Consider the following 24,736-nt stretch of genomic DNA (forward strand, 5'->3'; position numbering starts at 1 on the left):
GCTTCCTGCTTTTGACTTTATTCTTTGGGGAAATAAAAAAAAAAATAAAAAAAACAACAACCAGATATGAGAATTGCTGATGTGCAGGCGAGCCTGCTGCTACCATCCACGGGCTTTCAAAAGATGTTAGAATTTCCAACCTGAAGAAGGTAATCAATGTCACTGAATTGTACATGTAGAAATTGTTGAATTGGTGTATGTTCTGCTGTGTATATTCTTAATAACAAACAAACAAACAAACAAACAAACAAAAAAAATATATATATATACACACACACGCACATATATATACCTATATGTTGCTATAGGGAGCTCTGGTAGCATAGTGGCTAAGACACTTGCCTGCTAACCAGATTGCTGGCGGTTCAAACCCACCAGCCACTCCTCGGAAGGAAGGTTGGGCAATCCTACTTCCGTAGTGATACTGCCTCGGAAACCCAAGGAGGGGTCGCTATGAGTCAGGTTTGACTCGACGGCACATAACAACAACAATGATGCTATAATTTCTATCTCTTTGTGATTATGTGTGCTACTGTAAAGAGCAGGAGCAACAGAACCCAGAGGTCGCCCAAGCTCCACATCACAATTCTTATCCCTGCTAATTATAGCACTGTTCCTTGAAAGACAGCTACAATCAATACCAACAGTATTTGCTGAGAATCTACTATGTGCCAAACCCTGAGCAAGGTGCTTTCTCATAAGGTCGAGCTGAGTAAGAGGGTGAAATAAGGAATATCGTCAAAACTTGGGGATCCAGTAGGGGCCTATGGGGATCACATGCTCACCTCCAAAACCTCATCTGAGTTTCACCAAGCTAAGTATTTCCATAGACCTTCTGAGTCTTTTCCTTTGTAGAAAACAAAATGTTGCTTCTTTTTTTTCTTTCCCAGTCTTGTCAGTTCGAGTTTTTTCATGCATTCTAATAACCATATATTTCATTCTCCACCCATCCAGACTCCTGGCTCCTTCCCATTCTGTCTGGGGAGAACTCATAAATGTCATTGGTCACAAATCCACTCTCCGTGCTTGCCAGAGTCACAAACCCGCTTTCAGATGGGTTCACAGCCATATTATCATAGTCACAAGACATGTCATCAGGAGTAGCGTCTCCTGAACACACACGGAATGAAATATTCTTTAGGTCTGGTCGAGTCTCAGCTAAATCAGCTTCACTTTGTTTTCTTATGACATTATAAACCTCCAGTTCTGGGCTGTTTCCTTGGTGGGGAGATGGCCAGATGGTGTGTTGCTCCTTTGTGCTAGAACCTGGCTGCTCCTGTGTTCTAGGGGAAAAACAAACAAACAAAACAAATCAGGGCTGAGTATTTTAGCCATAAGGAGACTGAGCGGTCCCTGTGCTCATCTGTTCAGGCAAGAGAAAGTATCCTGGGCAGCCTCACCAAAGTGCCCTTCCTACCTACTGCAACTTACAAGCTAGAGCTTTAGAGTGGAGGGGACAAAATAGAGCAAAGTGTTGCTATGGCCAAAACAATCGGGACTCTTATCATTCACTGCTGCTAGAGTGTAGGCCAGGGGTAAATATCCTGGGATCCACAGAACCTTCAAAGGGTCTATGGATAGAAATGGGTGGGGGGAAATACCACATTTTCAAAAAACTCACTTCTAATTGAAATTTAGCATGTCTTTCAATGATGAAAGGGAGGTTGGTAATGTAGTGGTTAATGCATATTTGGCTGCTAACCAAAAGGCCGTTGGTTCAAACCCATCAGCCACTCTGTGGAAGAAATGTGGGGCAGACTGCTTCTGTAAAGATTTACAGCCTTGGAAACCCAGTGGGGGTTGCTGTGAGTCAGAATCAACTTGATGGCAGTGAGTGTGGGTTTTTTTTTGTTTTGTTTTTCAATTATGAATGTAGAAAGTAAGTTGTTGTTGTTGTTAGGTGCCATCGAATTGGATCTGACTCATAGAAAGTAAGCTACAGTAGAATTAGTAATAGCTGTAGCTTTGTCACCAACAGAAATCACAGATACTTCTTTTTTTTTTTTTTTATCACACTATCATTATTATAAATGTGCTGAAATATATGTTATGCTCATCTCTACTTCAAAATTATGGCAGTTGTAAACTTGTGGCTGTCAAGTCTGACTCACAGCAACTGCATGTGTGCCAGAGTAGAACTGTACTCCACGGGGTTGGGTTTTCTTGTGGAAGTAGATCACCAGGGCTTGCTTCTGCAGAGCCGCAGGGTGGATTCAAACTGCCAACCTTTGGTTAGCAGCCGAGCACAAATCGTTTGCATCACCCAGGGACCTTATGATAATTATACAAACAAGCAAACTCACTGCCGTTGAGTTGACTCTGACTCATAGTGACCCCTCCTTGGGTTTTTGAGGTGGTATCTCTACAGAAGTAGATTGCTCAGTCTTCCAAGGAGTGGCTGGTGGGTTTGAACCACCAGCCTTCTGGTTAGCAGTCAGATGCCTTAGGCACTATGCCACCAGACCGCCTATGATAATTATACCTACCATTAAATAAAGAAGTATTAATAAAAAAATAAAAATAAAATTATTGTATTTCAAATTCAGTTTTGGAAATATTTTGCTGTACAATTTAAAAAAAAAAAACTCACTGCCATCAAGTCAATTTCAACTCATAGTGACCCCTCCTTGGGTTTCTGAGGCAGTATTGCTACGGAAATAGATTGCCCAATCTTCCTTCCAAGGAGTGGCTGGTGGGTTTGAACTGCCAGCCTTCTGGTTAGCAGTCAAATGCCTTAGGCACTACACCACCAGAGCTCCCTCTGTCAATAGATCAGTATAAATGCTTCCTTTGCAATCTGATGTACTTTATTTTATGCATTTAAAAATATCATTCTGGGAAGAGGTTCACAGGCTTCACCAGACTGGTAAAGGGGTCCATGGCACAAAAGAGGATAAAGCCCCCCAGCTTCTGAGTCATGGACCACCAAAACCCAGGGACGTGCTAAACAGATGGGGGGTGGGGACCAAAAGTCAAGAACCAACAGCAGAGTAAGCAGTTGGAAAATGAATTAGTAACATTTTGAACTCAGTTCTACACTTTAGGGTAAAAGGTAGTAATAAAAAGCAATCATAATAAGGTTAACATTTTTTGAATGCTCTCTATATGCCAGTTCTGCATGCATTATCTCCTTTAACTCTTATAACAATTCTATAAGGAATTTATTATTAACTGAGGTTGGTCCTACATTGGAATCTTACTAATGCATCTTAAATTGGCAATCAAAGAGAGCCACCACTTCTTAAATTAGATTTGACTAATTTAGAATTGACTAAATTAGATTTGACTAAGAATGGTGGCCCATAATAGCAAGAGTACTCCAGGAGGCTTAGTGTAGCTATTTGCAGCAATCTACACTTGTGTGAACAACAGAAAGAAAAGTCAGTTAAAAGGATTTTGGCTGTTTCATTTTGAATTAAGTGGTTTAGTTTCAGATTTTTACTAAAATATTTTGGAACCATTGTTTGCCCCTTGGCTCACCCTCCTGTCCTTTGCTCACTCACTCAACAAGAATTTTCTGAGTAAAATTACATTAAAAATACATGCATGAGAGCACTCTGCTGGGTAAATAATACAGCTTCACCCATCCCTCACATCATTAAAACCCTCCCCCCAACACAAAGTATGTAAGATCACTCTCTTATCATAATGATGTACAAAGCTGGTTGTTATTGTTGTTGTCGTCTGCTGTGGAGTCGGACCCGACTCATAGTGACCCCTCCTTGGGTTTCTGAGGCAGTAGCACTATGGAAGTAGATTAACCAACCTTCCTTCCAAGGACTGGCTGGTGGGTTTGAACCTCCAGCCTTCTGGTTAGCAGTCAAGTACCTTAGGCACTACACTACCAGAGCTCCGGCACAAAATGCTTAGTACGTCTGAATTCTTTGAGCCTGTCAGAGAATTTATTCTCAACTCAGCAATGGTGATTCTCTTGGAGCTGCCAAGGCTTTTAATGAAATGAAAAGGGCAATGTCCAAATCTCAAAGAATGTCCCTAATGCAGAAGACACAAAGGTTTACACAAGAAGGTTTTACTTGCCTCCTTCTATAGATCCAAACCCAGCATACAACTGTGGTGATCACAAGGAGGAGGAAAAGGGGAACGCTGGGGATTAGGATGTAGGCAAGATTCAAGGCAGCTTCTGAAAGGAAAAGTGCACATTCTCAGCATTAGAAATGTTCATGTGTGAGCACATGCTTGGAAGGGAATAGATATGCAGTTACTCAGAAAGCAAAGCGTTTTCTAGTATCAATAAATGAGCATTTCTACTTGTCCTATTATCTAGATGATAGTGGGAATAAGGAGCCCTGGTGACACAATGTTTAAGCATTCGGCTGCTAACCAAGAGGCTGGAGGTTCAAACCGACCCAGTGGCTCTGCAGGAGAAAGACCTGGCAATTTGTTTCTGTGAAGATTACAGCCTAGAACACTCTATGGGGAAAGTTCTACTCTGTCACATAAGATCACTATGAATGGAACCTGACTGTATGGATGGCACTTAACAAAAACAATAACCTAACCTGTTGCCATCGAGTCAATTCAGACTCATAGCAACCCTACAGGACAGAGTAGAACTGCCCCATAGGGTTTCCAAGGTTGTAATATTTACTAAAGCAGACTGCCTCATCTTTCTCCTACAGAGTGGCTGGTGGGTTTGAACTACCAACCTTTCAGTTAGCAGCTGTGCTTAACCTCTGTGCTATCAGGGCTCTTTAACAACAATAATAAGAAGTTTGAACTTTTGGGTCTCAGGTGGGAAGTTTTATAAATTACCCGCCCCTCCCCCCCCAGGAGATTCTCTTTTCTTATCCTTTCTCTCCCTTAGTAAGGCAGGGGTTGCTTGGGCTCTGTTGATGCCTTTGCCTCTGAGGACAGTCACTGTGGTTCCCAAAGGTGGGGTGGGGAAAGGGAAGAAAGAAGAAAGCAAACCAAAGTCCCAGTGTTATTACTAGGAAAGAGAAGGCCACATGAAGTGCATGAATTAGACTAAAGCCTTCCCATCATTTTTGGCTAAGACTGACTGAGTCCATGAGTAATGACTGTGAAGAACTCTTAGCCTGCTTTCTCACTGGTCCTTTAAAACTTATTGTTAGCTGCCATTGAGTTAGCCCAACTCTCATGGTGACCCCATCCATGCTCAAGGGAATGAAATGCTGTCCAGTTCTGTGCCATCCCCATGATTGGTTGTGGATCAGACCATTGTGATGTGTATAGTTGTCAATGGATGGTACTGACACCTAGTCAACATCATAGTAACACACAAGCCTCCACTGACAGTCAGGTGGTGGGTGTGCGTGAGTTTCATTGGCCAGAAATTGACCCTGGGTCTCTCACAGAGAAGGTGAGAATTCTACCACTGAACCATTGATGTCCTCCCTTTAAAACTTGTTGTTGTTGTTGTTATATGCCGTCGAGTCAGCCCTGACTCATAGCGACCCCTCCTTGGGTTTCCGAGGCGGTATCACTACGGAAGTAGGATCGCCCAACCTTCCTTCCGAGGAGTGGCTGGTGGGTTTGAACCGCCAGCCTTCTGGTTAGCAGTCAAGTGCCTTAGGCACTATGCTACCAGAGCTCCTTTAAAACTTAGAACCAGGGAATTTTCCCTTGAGGAGCTTCAGGGCAAATCAAGGATTGGGGGCTGACTATCTTCCTCCTCTCACTGATCCAAGATTCCTAACCATCCGGAGGACTTTCCTTTGTGTTTCTGTGAGACTACAAACCCGACAACTTTAAATCCCCTCCCCCAAGAACATTTAAAATACTTCCAATAATAACAAGGAGCAATAAACACGCTGCCCACCTTTGTGCAGTACTTTGTCCCTGTTGAAATCATTTCCACGCATTACGTCCTATTCCAATGTATGGATACAGTAATGCTCTCAGGTAGGTAAGAAGAGTATTACTCTATATTACAAATGATTAAATGGAGAAATTAAATGGTTTTTTTAAGGTTGCCTAGAGACAACAACCCAGATGCCTAGCACTCGGATTTATCACCTCATTTTCTTCTACCTTTTATGATTTATCTTCTAAAATGTTTTATCCATTTCCTTTATTTGTTTCATGAATGCCTTTTTTTAAAGTTTATTTATATTTTTTGTTGTTGAGAATATACATAGCAAAATATACACCAATTAAAAAGTTTCTACATGTAAAATTCAGTGACATTCATTACATTCAATGTACAACTATTCTCACCTCCTTTTACTGAGTAGTTCCTCCCCTGTTAGCACAAACTCATTGCCCTCTAAGCTTCCTATCTAACCTTTTTGAGTTGTTGTTGTCAATTTGATCCCATATAGAGATCACGGATGCCTATTAATCATGGATGTTATGCCTCATAACCTGGGTCTTTCTGCTCGCTCTTCTCTATATCCACTCTCTCAGTCATGCCCCTCTCACTCTTCCCACTCCATTCTCTGAGTGGTTCCCAAGGCTCCATCTTCATGTCAATTTTTCACCTCCTGTCTAGTCTAATTGTCTTAGGATAGCTCCATTTGCATCCTTCACTGATGACATCTAACATTTAATGCAGTTTTTGCAAAGACACAGATGTGACATCTAGTTCCATTTTTTAGTAGCTGTGAGAAAGAACAAAGTAAGAACTGTTAACCATTGACAATGAATGTGTGATCAGAAGAGTCCCATTATCTATTTGTCAGGAGAGTTCTACACAGATGTTTACTTTCTTTAAATGTTTCCCGGGCATCTTCTTTCTGTGTATCTTCTGGAATTATGGGTTGCTGGCTTGCTGGATCTGTCCCATCACCTAGAAAGAGACACATAGATTGGGAACCTGAAAAAAGGCATCATAATCCAGGTGTTCTCTCAGGTCCTACCAGGGCCAGGGTGGGATGCGAAAAGCAATGCCAATTTTACCAGAGCAAGTTATAAAGATAGAAAAGTAATGGGTTGAATTTTCTGCCCTAGAACTTTTCATTGTCTTCATCTTTTTGGTGAAGCTCTTGCTGCCAAGGATCATGTCAACAAGCTGCTGGCATCAAGCACATATAATACCAAGGTGCCAAGGGAAAGGGCCAGTGATTCACTACTAGGATCATAAATTATCTGTTGGCTTACTTCCTGTCTCATTAGATGAAATTATTATTATTATTATCCCAAACTGAATTTACAGCTATTACTTTTCAACTTTGAGCCTAAGGCACTTGACTGCTAACCAGAAGGCTGGCACTTCAAACCCATCAGTAACTCCTCAGAAGGAAGATTGGGCAATGTTCTTCCTTAGTGATACTGCCTTAGAAACCCAAGGAGGGGTCGCTATGAGTTGGATCCGACTCCACGGCTGTAAGTTTGGTTTGGTTTGGTTATAGAGATTAAGGCTGGCTGTGGTGTACACCTGTCCAAATTATCTGTTAATACCAGTGTTATTTTGGTTGAGTAATCTGGTCTAAAGAATGTGTTTCTAAACCTATGAAGACAATCAAAATCCAAACCAGTTGCCATGTAGTCTATTCCACCTCATGACAACCTCATGTATGTCAGAGCACAATTGGGTCTATTTTACATGCATAGGGTTTTCAATGGCTGATGTTTTAGAAGGTGATAGCCAGACTTTTCTTCCGAAGTGCCTCTAGGTGCACAGGAACTGCCAAATGTTCAGTTACCATGCTGGGAAACAACCCAAACTAAACCAAATCTCAAACAACAGGCTTACCTCTAGGCCTTGTAGAAGGAGCTGTTGGTTTCTCTGTAGTAGAAAGAAACAAAACCGAAAATAATTACATTTCCATGATCTGAACAAAATTGACCCGAGCACAGAATTAATTTGTTTGTTCATTCAGTCATCCAAACAAACTTTATCTAGTGTTACTTTAGTTTTGTGTATTTCACTGTACAAAAATTATATTTCAATAAAATGCATTTAAAAAGAAAAAAAACCCAAAACTTTATCTAGTGTTAGCAGATGCCAGGAACCAGGTCAGGAAAGTCAAAATAATCACTTCTGCACAAAGACCAGAGGTGACGTATCAGAACTGACCAGCTCTCTCCCAGATTTATTAGGTGCTTTTCTTTAAAAATATATTTTAAAACTTAAATATGAGAATTTCCAAAAATATACTAAAGTAGAATGATTGTTATTACAAATCTCCATGCACCATTATGAACCTTCAACCATATTAAACATGTGGATAATCTAGTTTCAATAATAATAATCCCACCCTTGGCCTGGATTATTTTAAAGCAAATCCTGGACATCTTATCAATTCATATTGAGGATGTTTTAGGGAACAACATACCCTGATTTCCAAGCAGTGAAAGTAGTTGAGGGGCTAAGTGGACCACTGGCTAGCTCTGAGACAGAGACTGGTGACCCAGAACCTTGAGTTATTTTAAACATTTTGAAGAGCCTCAGGAAAGTCAGGTGACACAACCTGCATCCAATGCCTTTGCTCTTGCTGGGAGTGTGTCATCCCCTTCTGTTGACAATGAGTCTCTTATGCTGATCAGACGCTCTGGGGTTTATGGGTAAGATGTTAGGAATCACAGTCCTAAAGCCAGGATATCAAGCCTTACTCTCAAGTCTCATTCAGAAAGGATAGGAATTTTAATTCTCTCTCCATATGTGTGTGTATGTGTAGAGGTGAAGCATATTTACTTATTTATTTGAAAAAAATAAGCACTTATATTCCATTAAAATCCATTGCTATTGAGTTGATTCCAGCTCACAGCAACCCTGCAGGACAGATTAGAACTACTCTATAGGGTTTCCTAAGGAGCTCTGGTGGCATAGTGCCTAAGGCATTTTGATTGCTAACCAGAAGGTTAGTGGTTTCAACCCACCAGTCACTCCGTGGAAGGAAGACTGGGCAATCTACTTCCATAAAGGTTTACTGCCTCAGAAACCCAAAAGGGGTCACTGAGTCGGAATTGACTTGATAGCAGTGAGTTTATAGGGTTTCCTAGGCTATAAATCTTTATGGAAGCAGACTGCCACATCTTTCTCCCATGGAGTGGCTGCTGGGTTCAAACTGCTGTCCTTTTGGGTAGCAGCCAAGTGTTTAACCACTGAACCACCAGGGCTCCTTAAACACTTATTTAAACACTACAATATGACAGGCATTGCTCTAAGTGTTTTATAAAAACTAACTCATTTAATCTTCATAATCTTATGAGGTAAGTGCTATTATTATTTTTGTTTATTACACAAGAAAATTGAGGAACAAGGAAATTAAGGAAGTTACCCAAGATCTCACAGCTGAAAAGAGACTGGACCAAGTGAATCAAAATTAAAATACTAAGGAGACAAACTCTGAGCTAGGCAGTGGGGATAACAACCAACTAAAACCAAACGCACTGCTATTGAGTCGGATCTGACTCATAACGACCCCTCCTTGGGTTTTCGAGGCATATCACTATGGAAGTAGTACATTGCTCAACCTTCCTTCCAAGGTTTGAACCACCAGCCTTCTGGTTAGTAGTCAAATGCCTTAGGCACTACACCACCAGAGCTCCTGGGGATACAACAGGAAATAAGAAATGATCCCAGTCCTCTAAGGCACTACAATCTATAGGATGGCCATAAAATCTGGAAATACAGGAGAATATTAATTAATATTCATTTCATTACAGTCCATATTATATTCAATGACATTACATAATCTGTTTGTTTTTTTGTCTCTCCATAGTTTAAACTACTGTGCAAAGTTGCAATAAATATGGTTCATTAATGCAGCACTTTCATCAATCCCTGAACATGCATCTGTGATGCATTGCTTCAGATGATCTGTCTCTGATTTTCACTGAATACATCTGTGCTTTTAACACTCCCCAAAAGGAGTGGTCATGGGGTTCCAATCTGGATAGCATGTAGTCCATTCTACACAGCCACAATGTCAATTCCAGCTTTAGTAATTATCATTCCACAAGCTCATTGCCACTCTGGAGTGGATGGAGTAATGGGATGATGGTGTATCATCTTGTTGGGACCACACTGGGTGGCCTTCAAATGCAGTCATTAATTAATCAAATACAGCATGTTTTCAGACTTCATGTCAACCATGTAGTAAAGGGAACAAACTTATAAATAGGCAGTTAAAGGGTGTGAAGTGCTATGATTCGTACAGCAGGGCCACCTAACCTAGTTTTGAGGGGCTCTGGAAGGCTTCCCCGAGGAGGTTACTTTTCAACTTAAGTTGAAATAATTTCGGATTTGTGAAAATTTGCAAAACTAGTACAAAGAATTCCTATGTATTCTTTACCTGAATCTCCCAAATGTAATCATTTTACCACATTCATTTGCTTAATTACTTATTTTCTATCTATCTATGTAATTTTTTTTCTGAAAGTAAGTTATAGATATGACACCCTTTTACTTCTAAATACTTCATTGTGTATCAGAAAGGGGGGAGAGGGCACACATTCTCTTATATAACTTCAGGAGCAGTAACAACAGCAATAGAGCATGGTTAACGAAACAACACAAAACAAACACAAGCAAAAAACAAACAAACAAATAGGTTCAAAGTCCTAAAATAAAAGGACATTAAAACAAAATTCAAATTCCATATTTCAAAAAATGTTTAAAAGTACAAAATTTTAAATTGGGAAGCTAATAAAATGTGATGACAGAAAGCCTGTTTGCAACAAGTTCCTTGCTTTCACTGTTCTGGTAAGCCAGCCTAAGCTTTTGCTGTCCCCCTGCCTGAGACAACTCTGTGAAGTGGAGAGGGGCAGGTCACTGATTCATCTGAGGGGGTGAAAAGTAACAACACCTCTTGGCAGCAAAACTGCAGGAAAGCACAGTCAAATGTGAACCATTTAAAAATGACAGGGTTATTTAGTCCTAAACTAGGTACAACTAAGAAGTCATTCTATTCCTGCCAGGAAAGAATGCAGACTTGAGGCCAAGCAGTTAGCTTCAGGGAAGGATCAAAAATAACTTCAAATTTAGATCTAAGCCAGTTATGATGGAAGAGTCTGAAAAATTCAGACTATGGGTTTGTAGCCAATTCAAAACCCTTAACATATCTGGAAGCACATGCAAATTGTATTTGCAAGGCTTATGTAGAGGGTCCTCCGGGGAGTTTAAGTCTGATCATTAAAGTGCTTGCTCTCTCTGTCCAATGCTGGTGAAACAATTGAAAGAAAGCCCCCAGGCTACAAACGTCTGACTTACTTCAAACCTGTAGTTACAAACCCAGCGGCCAACCCCAAGCCTATTATATTAAAATTTTGAGGTACATACAATGGTTTGTAATAATAAACAGTGTCAGATTACCCAATAAACTAGGTAAACACAGGGTTACCTTGTGTTTGTTTACTAATCTGTAGGGAACAATTTTACATATTTTCACCACATCAAAGATTCTGCTAAGATTCACCACATAATAGGTATGGCTAACATCTGTCTCTCTCCCAGCCTCAAAGCACCTTCCTACAGAATCAAAACCTCTTTTCAAATTTACAATCCCTGACAGGGGCTGAGGACCTAATAAGCAAGGTAAGCATGGATTTATTTGTGCTAATTTACTAATCAGCAGTGAACAGTTTCACCTTTTTTTTTTTTTTTAACCACATGATGTGGTGGAATCCACATCATCACAGATTAGTAAATAAGCACAAATAAGCCTGTACTTACCTTGCTTATTGGGTAATCTGCCCTTGATAACAAAGGGGTGCTACTTTGTGACATGTAGCAAAACACTATTGCTATTATTATGGCATTATTTTGTTAAAGACATTTTAGTGTATCTGGAAGTGCTTCTATAATTTTTTTATGCATAGAAAGGTGCACTAAATACTGTATACTAAGACATACATTGCTGACATTAAATATGAACTGTACCTAACTGTTCCAACTTACATACAAATATAACTTAAAGACAGATTTAGCACTGGAACTCGTTTGTAATCCTGGGACTGTCTGTATTCTGTGTTCTACCTCCTCTGATCATTACTGTTTCCTTAAAAACCCAGAAAATAATCTCATGTAGCCATCAGAAGACTTGAGGAGCAATGGTCGGTTAGAAAGAATAGGAATTTGGGGTTGTGCATGTAGAGAGCTTTTTATGTCCTGAAAGTTTTAATAATTCTTGCTTTATCATAATAAATCAGACCTTTTTCTTTCTCTATCCCTTACTTCAGCTGATGCCCCTTTCCTTTGTAAGAATGCTCCTCACCAAGAACATGCCACTATGTTTCTTTTGACAAGAACTCCAAACATTTAACATTGCTGGTATTTGCAACAAGCTTTCCCAGAGAGACACAAATCAGTACTAGCAGCTGCTTATGAAATGAGAGAAGAGGCTGAGAATTCACTTGCATAGCTTGGAGTGGATTCATTACCATTGGAATATTTGCAAATGAAGTTGTTCTTCATGTTGCATCGGTCGTCATTCCACTGGAACATGTAAGGGCCCCCGATGCCATGGGGTGCTGATGGTTGATGGTACATGACCACGCAGACCTCACTGCCACAGGATGGCTCATCCACATACCAGTTCCTGCAGGAAAGGGGTCAAGAGTAAAGGCAACAGGGGAGGATACCTCAAAACTTCAAAGCCTTTATTTCCCATTAGGTTCCAGCAAGCCATGAACTTCAGATTCTGTTTCTGAACATGATATAGAGTAAAAGAGGAATTGAAGGACTGCCAATAAGTAGAACTGCTTGCTTTCTAACACAGATGTCACCATCAATTTTCTGACACTTACCACAACCTCTTTGCAGGGAGGAATATATCACCATATGTTGTCTGCAAAGTTATTATGAGAAAAAGTAACTAACAGGACCAGTCTGGATGATCTGATTTCTTTCTTGGTTTTTGCTAATTGGGTTTTGTTTATGTATGTACATATATATCTATTTTTATATTTTTTTTTTTTTTGAGAGATCAGCTGCACTAAGAGGCATGGCTTATTTCATCCAGAGCTTGTGCTTGCTCTCCTCTCATCTCTGCTTCAACAACCACAACTGCTTTCCTAATCCTGAGGAGGGGGGGACAAAAACAACCCATTGTCGTAGAGTCTGTTTCAACTCATAGTAAACCTATAGGACAGAGTAGAATTGCACCATAGGGTTTTCAAAGCTGTATCCTTACAGAAGCACATCGCACATCTTTCTCCCATGGAATGGGCTGGTGAGTTTGAACAGTTGACCTTTTGGTTAGCAGCTGAGTGTTTATAAGTAGGGAGAAATTCAGGCATCTGAGCAAGATTTTCCAAAATGCAGAGGCTGTCAAAGCAGGTGAGGGGGTGGGAACTCTTGTCTTAGGGGAGGTTCATTTGGTCTTTTTCCATTTTTTGGTTGTTTTCAACTGAGCAGTCTGATGATGATGTTCCCCTCCTCCTCCTACTCCATCAGCCTCAGCTCCCTGAAAGGACACATCAGACAGCTCTGCTATCCAGTGGTACTTAGAATTAAGTGGTGCTGCCACTTGGAAGGAAGACTAGACAATCTACTTCCACAAAGATTTACCTCCTTGGAAACCCAATGGGGGTTGCTATGCATCAGAATTGACTCGATGGCAGTGGATTTGGTTTTTGTTCTTGACCACTTGGTTATCCATAAGGTTTGATGCTCCTTAGAAGTAGGATGGGGTGACTTTGTCTTGCTTAATTTGGACAGGTCATCAGGAAAGACCAATCAGAAACAGATTAGAAAGACTTCAGGGACAGATGAAAAATCACTTTAGATCTAAGTTTAGATCAAGTTTAGATCTAAGTCAGATAGGATGGAAGAGTCTGGGTGACACTATGGGTTTACAGCCAATTAAAAACCCTTAAACGATCTGGAAGCAAATGCCAGTTGCATTTGCAAGTGATATGTAGAGGGTACTCTGGACAGGACATCATATTTGGCAAAGTAGAGGGTCAGGGAAATGAGGGAAAACCTCAATGAGATGGATCAACACAACAGCCACAATAATGAGTACAAACAGCATGATCATGAAGATGGGACCAACCAAAAAAACCAAACTCATTGCTGTCGGATCTGCGACTCATAGTGACCCCTCCTTGGGTTTCCAAGGCAATTATCTCTACGGAAGTGGATTGCCCTGTTTTCCTTTCGAGGAGTGGCTGGTGGATTTGAACTGCCAGCCTTCTGGTTAGCACTCAAATGCCTTAAGCACTATGCCACCAGAGCTCCCAGAGATGGGACAGGACTTGGCAATGTTTCATTCTGATATACATAAAGTCACCATTAGTTGGCGCCAACTCAATGGCAACTAACAATGACAGCCATCTAGTTGGATATGTTGGTGCCAGGTTAAAGTCTTGGATACTATAGAGTGTCTAAGTGCTGTGAGCCCCAACCCCATATGTTGGCTCAGGGCTGGGCTTTGTAATCTGCCTGGTCACCCACCCTGGGTCCAGTTTCCCTCTGAAGCTATGGTTCTCAGACTATTTAGCTGGGCCCTGCAGTTCTGCCTAGCTCTTGTCAGAGCCTCTCCTCAGGAAAGAGACAGTTAACAGACAGACCTCTTGCCAGCACCTCAGTTTGGCTCTGCTTGAGTCCCATGTTGATGTCTAACTGAAAGGAAAATCCTTTGCGGCTCCCACTGGGTTGAATTTGCTAAAAAGATAAGAGGTTGGGCTTTGTACCTCATTAGTTACCTCTAGCTCAGTTTCCAACACCATTGGGGGCCTCTTGCCTTGACTTGCCTTGTTCCCCTCCCACTGACCTTACGGCTTTATATTATTTCATTTCATGGATGGATGAAACATTATGCTGGGCATATAGTTTCTTGACTTGAGCCAGTTTTCAGACTCAGAACCCACTAATTAGAGGGAAAGACCAGGTCTCCAGGAGAAAGAGCCCTGAAGGGAGGTGAATATGGTAATTGTCTCCCCTGTTCTTCCCCCAAAGGTACTTAGGCCATTTGCTCAGGCTACTTTACACTGGGGAAAGGAGTATACACAAATATTACCATGGAAGTTGACAATGATTCCTGAAGACACAAAGTATCATCAAGGTCTCCCATTAGAGTGGGGACATATTGGTACTAATTCTTAAATGGAGTACTGACCCTGGTCTAGCTCACAAAAGAATCCACCCAGTGGTCAGTCCCCAGTTCCCAAATATATGAATACATATTTGGTGGTTGGTACAATCCTACATTGGTTCCTTAGCCTATGGGGTAAAAGCAGGAGGAACTCCACTTAACCATCACTATTAGTGATGGGAATTTGTGCTTGTTGTCTCTGCAACATGGGGTTTAGAAGTCCTGGTTCCCAAAGGAGGAATACTTCTGCTAAAGGACATAACAGGAGTCTTATTGAACTATAAGCTATGGCTGCCATTTGGGCATTTTGGGATCTTGTGTCCAGGGACCAACAGACAAGAAAGGGTGTTATTATCTTAGCAGGAGGTAACCTTCTCAGGGCTTTGGCTAGCTGGATGGGTTCTGCTTAGCTGAGCCTTCTCTTCCTCACTGATCTGGTACTGTGGATCCAGCCTGCCTCCTTTTGGAGAAATCTGTTGTGGTAAAATATATAACATAAAAGTTATTTTAATAATTTTTAAGTGTACAATTCAGTGGCATTAATCACATTCATGAGGAGCCCTGGTGGCGCAGTGGTGAAGCTGTTGTTGTCGTTATGTGCTATCAAGTCGGACCCAACTCATAGTGACCCCTCCTTGGGTTTCCAAGGCAATTATCTCTACGGAAGTGGATTGCCCTGTTTTCATTTCAAGGAGTGGCTGGTGGGTTTGAACTGCTAGCCTTCTGGTTAGCAGTCAAGTGCCTTAGGCACTACACTACCAGAGCTCTCAATGGTGAAGCAGTCAGTAACTAACCAGAAGGTTGGTGGTTTGAACCCACCAGTTGCTTCACAGGAGAAAGATGTGGCAGGCTGCTTCCACAAGATTACAGCTTTGGAAATCCTATGAGGCAGTTCTACTCTGTCCTACAGGGTCACTATGAGTTGAAATCAACTTGACAGCAAGAGGTTTGATTTTTTTGGTTTATCACATTCACAATGTTGTGCAACCATCACCACTATCTATTTCTAAAACTTTTTCATTACCCTCAAACAGAAAAAAGCAGTAACTCCCCATTCTTTCCTCTCCCCAGCTCCTGGTAACCTCTAACGTACTTTCTGGCTCTATGAATTTGCTTATTCTAGATTTTTCATGTAAGTGGGATCATATAATATTAATCCTTTTGTGCCTGGCTTATTTCACTCAGCCTAATGTTATAGCACAGTCAGTTAGTGCACTTGGCTGCTAATTGAAACGTTGGAGGTTGGAGTCAACCCAGAGGTACCTCAGAAGAAAGACCTAGGGTTCTACTTAGGAAAAGTCAGGCATTGAAATCCCAGTGGAGCACAGTTCTATCCTGACATACATGAGATCACCATGAGTTGGAATCTACTGGTCAGCAACAGGTGGTGGTAATATTGTAGCATGTAACTTCATTTTTTGTTATGGCTGAATATTCTATTGTATGTATATACAGTATTTACAGTCAACTCATTATTTGTGGATTCCATATTTTCAAATTTGCCTATTTGCTAAAATCTATTTGTAAACTCAAAGTCAATATTCATGGTCCTTTGCTAGGCATTCATGGACTTGTGAGTGCACAGAGTGAGGGGGAATGTGAGTTGCCTTTTATAACATTTTCAACTGACGCTGAACAAGGCTGGTTCAGTATTTGCTAATTCAACATTTTCTGGGAGATTTTATAGAAAAATCTGTGCATAATGAGAATGGATTAGCCCATGATTCATTTATCCATTCATCTGTTGATGGACACTTGGATTGTTTCTACCTTTAGGCTACTATGAATGATAAGCTATGAACATTGGTGTGCATGTATATGTTTGAATGCCTTCTTTCAGGTCTTTGGGGTATATACCCAACCTGCCTCCTTTTTAAGTCAGCCACTGTGGATTCCCCACACTTACCGAAATTTTGATGTGCTGCCATCAGTCCAAGCATACAGGTCCGGGCAGGGTGTGCTATTGCTTTGCTTCTCCTCATGCCTCCTGAGCCCAATCCAGAAATCACCATCAGAAGCCAAGAGGTTTTCGATGAACTTTTGTATCAGCCTCTGTTCATCTTCAGACTCGATGCTGACTAGCTGGCCCCCATCCCTCATGCAGGCTTCTCTGGCTTCCTCAAAGTTTAGTCTTTGAGAAGCATCATGGAAGTAAATGACTTTATAACAAGGCCTCTGAGTCCCTCCCCGGCAGACCGGCTGCCCTAGAAAAAAAGAAGTCAACCTGTTTCAGCATCCCAAAGAGTATACCAGGGCAGGGAGGCTTGGAGGTGGAGGTATCTGAATACAGTACAACTGAGCAGAAATCCTGATTACTCATCACTCCACTGTTACAATGTCAGTTAGGGTTCTCAGAGCCAATTAATATCCCTTCCAGCATGGAGATGCAGTGATTTACACTCCAATGCCTATATTGTGTAGTGACTCCATGTTTTGTTTCAATGCACTGTTTATTTCCATTAAGGAGGCTTTTTTTTTTTTTTTTTTAACTAACCTTTAAAAGAGAGAGATATGAAGCTTTATGAATTCACTTAAAGACATATAAATAAGTCTTCCATGCCAGTAGAGAGTCTAAGGGAATAGTGTGGCTCAAAGTAAGTATTTCTGTTTGGTGGTTCATTCATGTAAGAGAGGCAATCCAAAGTCAAGTGTGCCTTCCTCTACCTTGGAACCTTCTTCCAATCTAGCAGGACTGAGAATTCAGTCAGTCTCTGGTGTAACCAGGAGCTAACAGCATCAGATCCTTGAGGTTGTCATCTGACAATCATCCCTGTGATCCTGCCTATAGCTATACCTGTGGTTGTTAATGGGTGCCATGGAGTCAATTCCAACTAATAGTGACCCCATGTGACAGAGTAGAAATGCCCCATAGGGTTGCCTAGGCTGCAGTCTTTATGGGAGCAGATTGCTAGGTCTTTCTCCAGTGTAGCTGCTGGGTGGGGTTGAACTGCATACCTTCCAGTTAACAGCCTAGCACTTAACCACTGTACCACCAGGGCTCATAGAAAGCAGCTAAGGTTTCTGACTTCTTACTATATGCCAAGAACTATGTTAAAAGCAGGAGCCCCGGTGACTCAGTGTTAAATGCTCAATTGCTAAATGAAAGGCTGGCAATTTGAACCCCTCAGTTGCTTCTGGAAAGATGTGGCAGCCTGCTATAAAGATTACAGCCTGGGAAGCCCTACTCTATCCTATGGGGCTGCTAATAGTTAGAATTGATTTGACTGACAATGGATTTGGGATGCTAAGGGTTTTACATTTACATACATATTTTATCTCATTTAATCCTCATAATAAGCCCCCAACTGTAGGTATTGTTGTAAGGAGCTATGATTGTGCAGTGTTAAGCATTCAGCTGCTCAAAAAGGTCAGTTGTAGTGAATTTACTCTGTAAATCTTCACCCAAATCCTAATTAAAAAAAAAAAAAAAAAAAAGGTCAGTTGTTCAAACCCACTAGCAGCTTCATAGGAGAGAGATGGGACAGTCTGCTTCTGTAAAGAAGCCTTGAAAACCCTATGGGGCAGTTCTACTCTGTCCTACAGGTTTGCTAGGAGTTGGAATTTGACTCAAAAGCAATGGTTTTGGTTTGCAGGTATTGTTTATGTCCCGTTTTACAGATGAGCAAACTAAGGCTCAGAGAAATTAAGTGATTTGGCTAAAGTCACACAGCTATCAGTGGCCTTGCCTGAGTTAGAACCCAGATCTAATTACAAAGTCATGCTGGGAATTATTGAACTAAACTGCTTGCTCTGGGTCTACCCCAGGCTCAAATTGTACTGGGAACCCATGTAATGTGTCTTGGCTGACTGATACATGAAGGGCCGCAGACCATCTCAGACAAATGGATGGGATTATATTGAGGAGTGAATAATAAATCATTTACCACTGCTCTAGCTTATCTTTGGGTGGCCGATGTCTTGCTGTGCCAGAAATATTAGCCTTGTTACTCCTCTGGTCAATCAACATTGATTGAATGTATGCTCTGTGCCTGGCACTGTGCTGGGTGCTGGGGATACAGAAACAAATGTCAGTTTCTATCCCACAAGATCACATAGCATGTTTCTAAAGCTAAGTGTACAAAAGTGAAAACAAGATTTCAACTAGGGGATAGTTCCTGCAATTTGAGGGCCAAATTGTGGGTTGTGGGTGTAAATTGCTGCCAGAGTGAGGGATAAGGGATTTGGTTTGGGGGAACCTCTTACTAGCCCGCCTGGAATGGTCTCATTTTCCCAACTTATTTTGCAGCTGTGCAGGGAGCCAGATGGCATTCATCATTCCCCAAACTCTCCAGAATAATGGGCAAAATGCCACAGTTAACTGCATTATCTATGCTAACTGGGAACAGAGCACACAAAGATAAGCCCAGAAGGCTCCTGTGAATTTTTATTTTCAATTTCTCTCATCAATTCTGTATAGAAATTCTAATAAGTAACAAGTGATAGGATTTTGCATCTTTTCTCGGTCCCTGTCATTCTTCTGCTGTTGACCAGTCTAAATGGACTTGTTTCCCAGCAAAGTTGTTGTTGTTGATATGTGCCGTTGAGTCGGACCCTACTCATAGCGACCCCTCCTTGGGTTTCCCAGGCGGTATCACTACGGAAGTAGATTGCCCCATCTCCAGCAAAGTAGGAGGCCTCAAAAAGCAGGACTGTCTTATCAAAGAGGTATTCCAGAGAGGCTGGAGAACAGCAGCCAGACAGGCTGTGGCTTTGAGCTGCCTAAGGAGGAGACTGGGCCGGCTGACCATCAGTGATTCCTTAAAACCCAAAACACTGTGTGGAGTCATTCTCACTCATAGGACTGAGTAGAACTGCCCCAAAGGTTTTTCAGGGCCGTAAATCTTTATGCAAGCAGACTGCCACATCTTTCTCTTGCTGAGTGTCTGGTAGGTTCCAACCAATGACCTTTCAGTTAGCAGCAGAGTGCTTTAACCACTGAGCTAGGAGGGATCCCTTGCAATTCCTTGTTGTTGTTATGTATCTTCAAGTCAGACCTGACTCATAGTAACCCCTTCTCGGTTTCTGAGGTGGTATCACTACAGAAGTAGATTGCCCAACCTTCCTTCTGAGGAGTGGTTGGTGGATTTGAACAGCCAGCCTTCTGGTTAGCAGTCAAGTGCCTTAGGCACTACCCTAGGATTCCTTAAGGGGTTCCAAATCCTGCAGCAGAGGCAAGGAGAATGACTAGAAAGAGGAACTCACCAACCTGGCCACCTACATAACATAAGCTGGAGTTGAATTTACTGGCAGCCCCCACTTTTACATTGTCAAAGGAAAAATAACACCTTAAGCGTGTTTCATGTGTGGTCTCAGCCTGGCCACACATGACGAGTCAGCTGAAGGGTACCGGAGAGAGCCAAAGCTGGACGGAGGCCCGAGGGCGCATCTGGTCCCCCCTGCCTTCAGGAAGTGTTCTCTCATTTGCAGGAAGGGGAAGGGCGGGCGGCCTTCTGTCCCCCTCCTACCCCTCCACCAAGGACAGAGCCAATGTAGTCCTAACCCGAGCAGCTTAATTTGGCTACTCTCCCCTTTTACAACCTCGCACTCCACTCCATCCTAAAACCAGTTTTAGATTCTTTAAATCAGCTTCACAAGCAGAGATACCTGAGAGTGGAAGCAGTTTCTATGGTCTTCCGTCTCTCTCATTGAGCCGGCGCCCGTGATGGGGGCCTAAGAAAGGGGCATGGCCATACCCTCTACCCCCAACCTCCCTACCCCGGGCAGACAGTAACTAGAAAGGCAAGAATTCAGAACACTGTACCTCCTCTGAGGTCCAAGTCCGTGGCTGCAGTGACAGGATAGGAGGAAGGAAGCAAAGAGAGTCATTGACCGGAGTTAGGCGGAGCTCCTCCGCGAGAAATAGGCTTATTTCCCGGTCTCTACATAACCACGACAAACCCACTGCCATGGAGTCCTTTCGGACTCAGCGACCCTGTAGGACTGAGAACTGCCTCACAGCGTTGCCAAGGTTGTAGATCTTTATGGAAGCAGACTGCCTCATCTTTCTCCCATAAAGAGTCTGGTGGGTTCCAACTGCTGACCTCTGCCGAGCGTTTTAAACATTGCGCCACCAGGGCCCCTGCTTCCCGCTCTCTAAGCCATCTCATTTCAAGCACTGCAACCAGCCTTCGCCCTCAAGCAGAGATCAGTAGTTAACAGACAGGGTTTTCACAGCGCTCACCGCGGATCCCGAAACCCCGCTGTGCCCTCTGCTTGCCAGGCTGCCTCTCCCAGTGGGCGGGAGGTGAGAGCTAGTTAGTGAGCCCGTCCCGCTGGAGGATCTCGGGGACTCCCGATCCGCGCTCGTTGGAGGCGTCTCTGGAGCAAGTTTGCCCGCTGCCCCGTCCAGCCTACGTCTACCAACCCCTAGTAATCTATGCGGATCGCGTGCGTTCGGGGATACTGTACACAGGCTCAGGCGCCCGGCAGTCGCTCCCCCGGAAGCAGGGGGCGCTGGAGGGCCAAACCCGGGAGCTTGGAGGGCAATGCCACCCCCCCCCACCCGGGAGAGGGACATGGAAGAGGCGCGGTCACCGAGAGGGGGTCATCAGCAGCTAGAGTGCAGGAGGAGCACCTGCCCAGGCCGCTTGCGCCCCTGCTTCGCCCCAGCGCTCGCACTCACCGCTCAGCAGGCGGCCCGACGCGCCCCGAGGCTCCGCCAGCAGTAAGGCCAGCAGCGCAGCCAGCAGCAGGGCTCTTGGCTGCATGGCCCGGCTCCGACGCCCCCTCCGACGCCTGGGCGCTACCGCGGTGGAGCAGGCGGAAGAGTAACGGCGTGTGCTGTAAGTGTGACGCGGATGGCAGCAGCAGCATCTCCAGAGGACCGTCGGACTGGGCACTGGGAAGAGGCCAGCCCGCCGCTTCTCCGCCCCCTGGGACGTCACTGCGGGGAGGGCAGCCCCGCTGCCCGGTCGGCCTCGGTCAGCCTCGTCCGACCGCCTCCTCCAGCGCGCTCGGCTCCAGCCCAAGGGCTGGCCTTAGGGGAGTGAGATGCGGAGGGGAGCCATACCCCCACCTCTAGCCTTCCAGGGAGCTCAGCCGCTTGCTTAGAGATCAAGGCAGAGGAGGTGGTTTCTCTGACATTTGATGAAGAGTGCACTGCCAATAAAAACAGGACAACATCTTGCGCCTACTTCCCCAGCGCACCTAGCCCAGCATTTCCAAGTTCACCCAGCGCCCTAGATTCTACAAGTGGGCCAGTGGAAGAGGCTAGGCACCTGGACCTACTTGAGGGTCCGTGGGCTGCAATCTCTGTGCTATTCCTAAGAAAGGGATGGTCCATACAGAGAACAGATGCCTCAGCAGGAGTAGCAGACAGGGAAGGCACGCAGGGAAGACAAGTTATGGGGCATAGCATGGGTAGCATTAAGATAAGATAGTTAAGGTGGAATTCTCCTGGCTGACAGGAGAGCAGCTTCCACCAGGAGCCAAAGGGTATTCCTGAACTCAGCAAGGAAATGATTTTGTTTTTTACAAGCCACACGTTGGGAGCTGGGAGTGAAGGTTATGGAGCTCAGCCTTCTACTGGTGGTAGAAGGGAGATGACTCTCTGAGGAAAGAATAACTCCATTTTCTCTGGAAAGTTTCATAACCAACTCAGCCCTCAATGTATGCTCCCTCATCTAGCTTCCACAGTAATTTGTGTTGTAAGGTTGGTGGTTCAAACCCACCAGCCACTCTGCAGAAGGAAGACTGGGCAATCTACTTCCATAAAGATTTATTTCCTCAAAAACCTAACGAGGGGGTGGCTATTGGTTGGAATCCACTTTATAGCAGTGGTTTAGTTTTTTTGGGGGTATGTTTCTTAGAGTAAACAAAGCAATTTCAATTCTATGTGAATAACAAAGTCAGTCCCTTGTCCAAAGACTACTAAGTGAGAGAAAAGCAATCTAATTTCTTTGCCTTTCCCCACATAACCAAGCTGTGTGAAGCTTAGCAGAAACCCTACCTGCTCCATGGACGACTGGGTTTTGGTCCCAGCTTGTTTCTTCTTACTCATCTTGCTTTCCAAATCAAGAAAGTAGAGCTGTTCCTTAGGCCTTGAGCCACTGCAGTTCTAGGCATATAAGCCTGAATCCAGGTGGAAGGGATCTATTTTAGAGTCAGCTGATAATGTGGGGAAGCTCAGCTACGGCAGAAAACAGCAGCATCAGTGGGATGAGGAGTGACCATTATGGCAAGTTTGTTTATAGCCTGTCTTTATGTCCTCATTAGACTGTCTCACATTCAACACACATTCCTTCTAGAAATTCCTGGTTATCAAAACATTCGAAAAGAGAACTGCTATAATGAAAAGAACTGCTTGAGTTGGCATCTGATGCTCTTTTTCAAATCCTGCTTTTTTTCACTTACTGTGTGGTCTTCAGTAAGCACCTTTGTCCCTCAAAGTTTCATTTAACTCTTGATAACATTATCAGTTATCTTAACACTCATTTAACTCTTGATAACATTATCAGTTATCTTAACACTTTTATGAGGGTTAGATGCAACAGATTTTTATGGAAGTATACAGATAATTGGGCACAGAACCAAATGTCTACTGAAAATGATTTATTCACAAGATTACTCTACTACAACTGACAGAAGCTGTTCATTTGGCCCAAACATTTACATCATGCCCTGAGTCCCTTTGATACCCTAGAGCTTGGTCCAGATTGACTTTGTTAAAGTATACCAGTTAACCTAGTGTTGTAGCTTGCATTATTGCCCCCAGTTCTTTGTTGTTGTTGTTATTGTTATATGCTGTCGAGTTGGCCCCGACTCATAGCGACCCCTCCTTGGGTTTCCGAGGCAGTATCACTACAGAAGTAGGATTGTCCAACCTTCCTTCCGAGGAGTGGCTGGTGGGTTTGAATCACCAGCCTTCTTCTGGTTAGCAGTCAGGTTCCTTAGGTACTATGCTGCCAGAGCCCAGTTCTTTAGCCCTCCCTATATTCTTGCCCTTTACCATGTGACTTTATGGTTCCTCTCACTAAAGGAGCAAAATATATTTTCCCTCCCCTTGATTTTGTGTTCAGCTGATTACTTGGCTGTTAGAATGAGCCAGAAGTTTCTGAACCTAGACCATAAAAGGTCTCACATGTTTTTGTTTGTTCTCTCGATTCTTGGCCACTCTCAAGTATCACTAGATATCCCACTAGTCTAAAAAGGATGATACATGGAGAAGAGCTTCTTTAATCAATAGACTTGTAGTGAGAAGCAGAGCTGCCCAAGACACTCTCGCTTGAAGTAGAGCTGTCTGGCCAAATCAAGATCAGCCAAATTCCAGCTGATGCGCACGTGTGTGAGCCATAGTAAATGGTTGTTGTTTTGGCTACTTGGTTATGCAATATTGTCGCAGCAATAGCTACCTCTATCTATTAATGGAGCGAAGTGTCACCAGGGAAAGTCTAATTGGCTCACAAAGTGGAATTTATCTTGGTAAAATTATCTTGGTCCAGGGTCCAATCCTTAGTTTGGCAAGCTCAAACTCAATTTAACCAAGAGGCTAATATAAATATATGTTGACAAATATAGTTGCTAGGTAAACCAGATGTTTGCATTGGCCTGTTGAGCATATATTTTCTCTGTGGGCATGAGAAAATTTCTCAGAGCATGGAATCAGAACAAGGGGAATTAGTTATATAACTTGAAAGTTAATGCTATGATAGTCGGCTCTGTCCATCTTCACAACTGAGATCTATCTGAAAAGTACATCAACCTGACAAGGGACAATTTATTCTTTTTATTTATTTATTTGTTTTTGTGATTTGGGTGAAAGTTTTTTTTTTTTT

General features: G+C 43.0%; 1 protein-coding gene across 1 annotated transcript; it reads right to left on the reverse strand.

Annotated features, from left to right (window-relative positions):
• Positions 1-919: 919 nt before the first annotated feature.
• Positions 920-21,670, reverse strand: LAYN (layilin). Its single transcript, XM_042780366.1, is given in 7 exon segments — positions 920-1,283; positions 4,039-4,141; positions 6,674-6,769; positions 7,676-7,708; positions 12,307-12,464; positions 16,870-17,167; positions 21,586-21,670. Coding segments are annotated over 7 exon segments (1,137 nt in total).
• Positions 21,671-24,736: the final 3,066 nt, after the last annotated feature.

This window comes from Orycteropus afer, unplaced genomic scaffold (assembly GCF_000298275.1).
Source record: "Orycteropus afer afer isolate SDZICR_OR568_19922 unplaced genomic scaffold, OryAfe1.0 scaffold00036, whole genome shotgun sequence".
NCBI lineage: Eukaryota > Metazoa > Chordata > Mammalia > Tubulidentata > Orycteropodidae > Orycteropus > Orycteropus afer.